This window comes from Juglans regia, chromosome 10, assembly GCF_001411555.2.
Source record: "Juglans regia cultivar Chandler chromosome 10, Walnut 2.0, whole genome shotgun sequence".
NCBI lineage: Eukaryota > Viridiplantae > Streptophyta > Magnoliopsida > Fagales > Juglandaceae > Juglans > Juglans regia.
Genome location: NC_049910.1, coordinates 24,448,242 through 24,453,137, shown reverse-complemented (window position 1 = coordinate 24,453,137; position 4,896 = coordinate 24,448,242). Strand labels below are relative to the sequence as shown.

General features: G+C 37.1%; 1 protein-coding gene across 1 annotated transcript; it reads right to left on the bottom strand.

The window, feature by feature from the left end:
- Positions 1 to 509: 509 nt before the first annotated feature.
- LOC109019829 (uncharacterized mitochondrial protein AtMg00810-like) lies at positions 510 to 1,934 on the bottom strand. The gene is made up of 2 exons (XM_019002207.2): positions 1,712 to 1,934; positions 510 to 805 (listed from the first exon to the last, which is right to left on the bottom strand). The coding sequence occupies exons 1-2, from the start codon at positions 1,932 to 1,934 to the stop codon at positions 510 to 512; spliced, it is 519 nt and encodes a 172-aa protein (XP_018857752.2).
- Positions 1,935 to 4,896: the final 2,962 nt, after the last annotated feature.

Genomic DNA, 4,896 nt, shown 5'->3' with positions numbered 1-4,896 from the left:
AAAGACCCGGAACACTCATAAATCTTGTTCCTTGCAGAATGATAGCAACATGAAGTTTTTGAAGAAACAAACAAAACAAGCACCCTTTATTATTATTATTATTATTGTTATTATTATTATTATTATTATAAAAACAAAAAAATTAGGGCATGTCACACACACCTATGATCTTCCTTAGAAATTCAAACCTTAGGCTATCTAAAGGTTTAGTGAACAAATCGGCCAGTTGATGTTCGGTGTTAACGTGTTCCAGAGACACTACCTTTGTTTCAACTAAGTCTCTTATGAAGTGATGTCTTATATCTATGTGCTTGGTTCTTGAGTGTTGCACCGGGTTCTTCAAGATACTAATTACACTTGAATTGTCACAGTACATTTATAGTATCTTGAGAGAACCCATAGTCCTCAAGCATCTTTTTCATCCAAAGAAGTTGAGTGCAACAACTGCCAGCCGCGATGTATTCAGCTTCAGCAGTGGACAAGGAGATGTAGTTTTGCTTCTTGCTCATTCATGCTACCAGATTGCTACCGACATAAAAACAACCACCTGTGGTGCTTTTTCTATAGTCAACATCAAAATAGCCAACTAGACTCAGATTTGAATCTTTTGAATACCATATGCCATAGTCAACAGTAGCACTTAGGTATTTCAAGATTCGTTTTACTGCTGTAACGTGTGATTCTTTAGAATTAGCCTGAAATTGTGCACAAGCACATAAACTAAAAGCAATGTTAGGTCTACTAGCAGTAATGTAAAGAAGACTTCCTATCATGCTTCTATACAGAGCAGGATCAATGCTTTTACCTGTAGAATTTGAACATATTTTAACCGAAGTGCTCATCGAAGTGCGAGCATGTGTCTTCCCTACCATGCCAAATCTCTTAACAAGATCTTTAGCATATTTAGATTGTGAAATAAAAATCCCTACTTCAGTTTGTTTAATTTGAATCCCAAGGAAGAAATTTAATTCCCCAATCATACTCATTTCAAACTCATTTTTCATTAGTTTGGAAAAGTCATGTGACAGTTTGTCAAGAGTGGAACCGAACACAATGTCATCTGCATAAATTTGAGCAATAAGTAGATGCCTACCAGATTTTCTTAAAAAAAGTGTTCTATCAGCTTTACCTCCTACAAAGTTATTTTCAAGCAAGTATTTAATTAGTCTCCCATACCATGCTCGAGGTGCTTGCTTCAATTCGTAAAGATCTTTCTTCAACCTAAAAACATGGTCAGGAAACAAGTGATCATAAAATCTCTTTGGTTGTTCATCATATACTTCTTCATTGAGTATGCCATTTAAAAAAACACTTTTAACATCCATTTGATAAAGCTTAAAATTTAAATGGCTTGCAATTGCTAGCAATATGAGAACTGATTCCAAACGAGCTACTAGTGCAAAGTTATCGTCAAAGTCAATTCCTTTAACTTATGTGTATCATTGTGCTACTAGTCGGGCCTTGTTTCGAACAATAGTTCCATGTACGTCTGACTTGTTTTTGAAGATCCACATTGTTCCAATGATGTTGTGATCTTTAGGTCTGTGAACTAGCTCTCATACTTGATTTCGAGTGAATTGGTGCAATTCCTCATGCATGGCATTGACCTAGCTTTCATCTTGTAAGGCTTCTTCCACCTTTTTAGGTTCAACCTAAGACAAATAGTAAATGTATGAGACTTGATTTAAAACACATTTTCTTAATCTAATACCTTCATCCAATTTGCCAAGGATGTTCTCCATTGGATGATTGTGGCTGATTCTTGTAGAGGGCTTTTTTTCATGGTGTGAAACTGAGCCTGGTGTAGCAAGTTCCAGTAAATCCGTGTCCTCTTGATCGGTTGAGTTTTCTTCTGCCTTCCCGATAAGGTTGTCAAGTTCCGTCTTGGTCAACTCCTTAGAGTTGTCATCCACAACTACGTTGACTGATTCCATCACTATTTTAGTCTATAGATTGTAAACTTTGTAGGCTTTGCTATTCGATGAGTATCCTAGAAATATTCCTCTATTACTCTCGCTATCGAATTTCTTGGCATTCTCTTTCCATTCCATAACTCATAGGGAGTGAGTTTGGGACCTGGACGAAAGACTACACGGTTCAAGATATGTTCAGCAATGTTGACAGCTTCTCCCCAAAAGTATAACACCAACTTTTTGTTAGTCAACTTGGTGCGGGCCATCTCTTGTATTGTCCTATTTTTCCTCTCCACAATTTCATTTTGCTGTGGATTGATTGGGGCTAAAAGCTCTTGATGTATCTCCTGTTCATCACAAAAAGAAGAGAAATTAGTATTTTCAAATTCTCTCCCATGATCACTACGAATATGAGAGATAGAGGAATTCTTCTCTGTTTGTAGTCATCTAAATAGTTTCTTCTCACGGTCGAAGGTTTCTGTTTTGTCTCTCAACAGAATGATCCATGTATATCTAGAGTAGTCATCCAAAGTGACCATTATATATTTATTTTCACCGAGGCTCTCACTCTAAGTAAGACCCATCAAATCCATGTGTAACGGCTCAAGTGGTCTTAAGGTCAAAATATCAACTATCTTCTCTTGTTGTGCCTGGGTCTGCTTCCCTTCCTGATAGGCTTTGCACATCATCTTCCAATTTTTCAAAATTTTAGGCAGTGCAAGTACAGCTTCCTTCTTAGAGATTTTTTGCATGTCCCTATAGTTGATATGGCCTAGACGGTTGTGTCACAACCCAATTTCATCCAGCTCTACTTTGTGACAATGCATTGTGTTCATAAGAGAAACTCCATAGCAATTGTCTGCAATTCTGGTGTCCTACAAGATCCATTTTCCATCACTATTGTAGACTTCGCATTCATTCTTTAAGAACTGCACAGAAAGATGATCATAACAAAACTGAATAATACTTAACAGATTGGCCTTGAGGCCATTAATAAAAAGAACATTATGAAGAATAGGTAAACCGGGAACATCTACACTTCGCTTTCCTTCCACTGTTGCTGTACTTCCACCACCGAAAGTTATGGATCCTCCATTGATAGACTCAATCTTCTTAAACAACAATTTGTCTTCTATCATATGTCTAGAACAAGCACTGTCCAGATACCATATGCTAGTATCCATAGCTTTGAGTCTTGTGTGTGCAACTAGACATATGGCCTTTTCTTTCACTACCCACTTGGTCTTGATATTCGTTTCATTCTTTTTTTCAGGAAAACACAATTCGGATAATTCACCAAGTTTCTTACCTAGGGTGTTTATTTGATTGCTCAATTTGTCCACCTTAATTTCTAAGTTCGTATCTTTGTTTAAAAACTGATTTCTATTTCCTTTTTCTTTCTATTTTCTAAGTCTAAAGCAATTTGTTCTAGTGTGTCCTATTATTCCACAATAATGACAAATAGGGACAAACATACCTTTGAACTTACTTGGAGAAGTCATTATAGACTTGCCTTTGTTCATAGGTTTCTTTGAGACATTTTCTACATTACTTCCTTTTACAAAGGTGATACCTTTGGATGTAGAGGTAGCGGGTGCTTTACTATGTGAATCTTTGGAAGTATTGTATCCCAACTCTGTGCGATCGGAACTATCTCTTTGAACTTTCAGTAGTTCATTGAGTTTTTGAGTGGAGTCTTTTCTTTGACTTCCTGACAAGCTACCAACTTCCTTTCCAGCACCTCTTTTCCAGTCGGCATAGTTATCACCAACGAAATGTGGTGGTGATGATAGTGTCGCCATGATCTTCTAGGGGAATGGATCACACTCAGATTTGAGTGAACCACATGTAGAAGTAATTGCTTGCTAGTTTAGAAACGCATGAATGACCATGATCTTCAAGCCTTGCTGGCAAGAATCTTGGAATGAAAGGTATGAGCGCTACGTGATGGATGGGCTCAAGTGTTTCGAACTGGCTTTAAGCATGTCGATGGAGAAGTGACAAGACGTGAGGGCAAAGTTTTGTACAAAAAGTGACTGAGACGCTAAACGTGCGCAGAGACACGTGAAGACACCGCAAGGACTAGCATGAACAGGCCCATAGTAAGGGTAAGCAAATTCTTAGAATACTGAGCAAATTCCTAGAACGCTAAGCAAAACCCCTAGAACGTTAAGCAAATTTCGAGGACGAAATTTATCTAAGGAGGGAGAACGTAACACCCCGCTTCTTCTTTCTAACGTAAGCAAATTTGACTGCGAGCCTCATTATGCGTGTCGAATCCTGATGGCATATTTTTTAAAGACATTAAGTGATTTCTAAATTAAGTCCAGTGTTTTAAAGCCCTCGAATATTTTAAATGCACTGAAAATATTTATATGGGGGTATTTCTAGTGTTATTGAACCAAACTTGATTTTAAATAATACAATTATAATATTTTTTAACAGCTCCAAAAATATTATAATTGTAGGAAATCTTTTTAATATCATTTATTAAAATGATTTCAGTTATTTAAAATATTATGAGATTTAAATTATGTTGAAAACTCTAATTAACTATATGATTTTATTCTCTTAGAGATATTAAATAAGACTTCATCATTTTATTAATGACGAAGGAATATTATTTTATAAACTAAAATTTAGTTTAAATAATATTCTATCTTAATTCCTCTTAGTGGTTTTAGTTAAGTTAATGTTTATTCATTTTAAATCGATGTTTTAATTCTCCACCGTTAGATCATCTTGTAGATCCCAAGATGAAGGGCTTGGATTAAATACCCAAGCCCCTCTCCTTCTCCCTCACTTTTCCCTTCCCCCTCTCTCTCCTCCCTATCCCTCATGTGTACGATGCAAGCCCATCTCCCTCTCACCCGATTCTCCCTCAACCAGGTAAGGCGCCGTCGTGCTCCGCCCAACCTCAGCTCCACCACAAACGGCATCCTCTCACATTGGCGAGCTCTTACTACCGAACCCAGCCTCCATC

Bases quoted from the DNA above. Each gene is read 5' to 3' on its own strand.
- LOC109019829 (XM_019002207.2), bottom strand. From the start codon at position 1,934: ATGGAATCAGTCAACGTAGTTGTGGATGACAACTCTAAGGAGTTGACC. The intron at 806-1,711 runs GTATTAGATTAA...CAAATTCTACAG, and splicing joins CCTTGGCAAATTGGATGAAG to GTAAAAGCATTGATCCTGCT.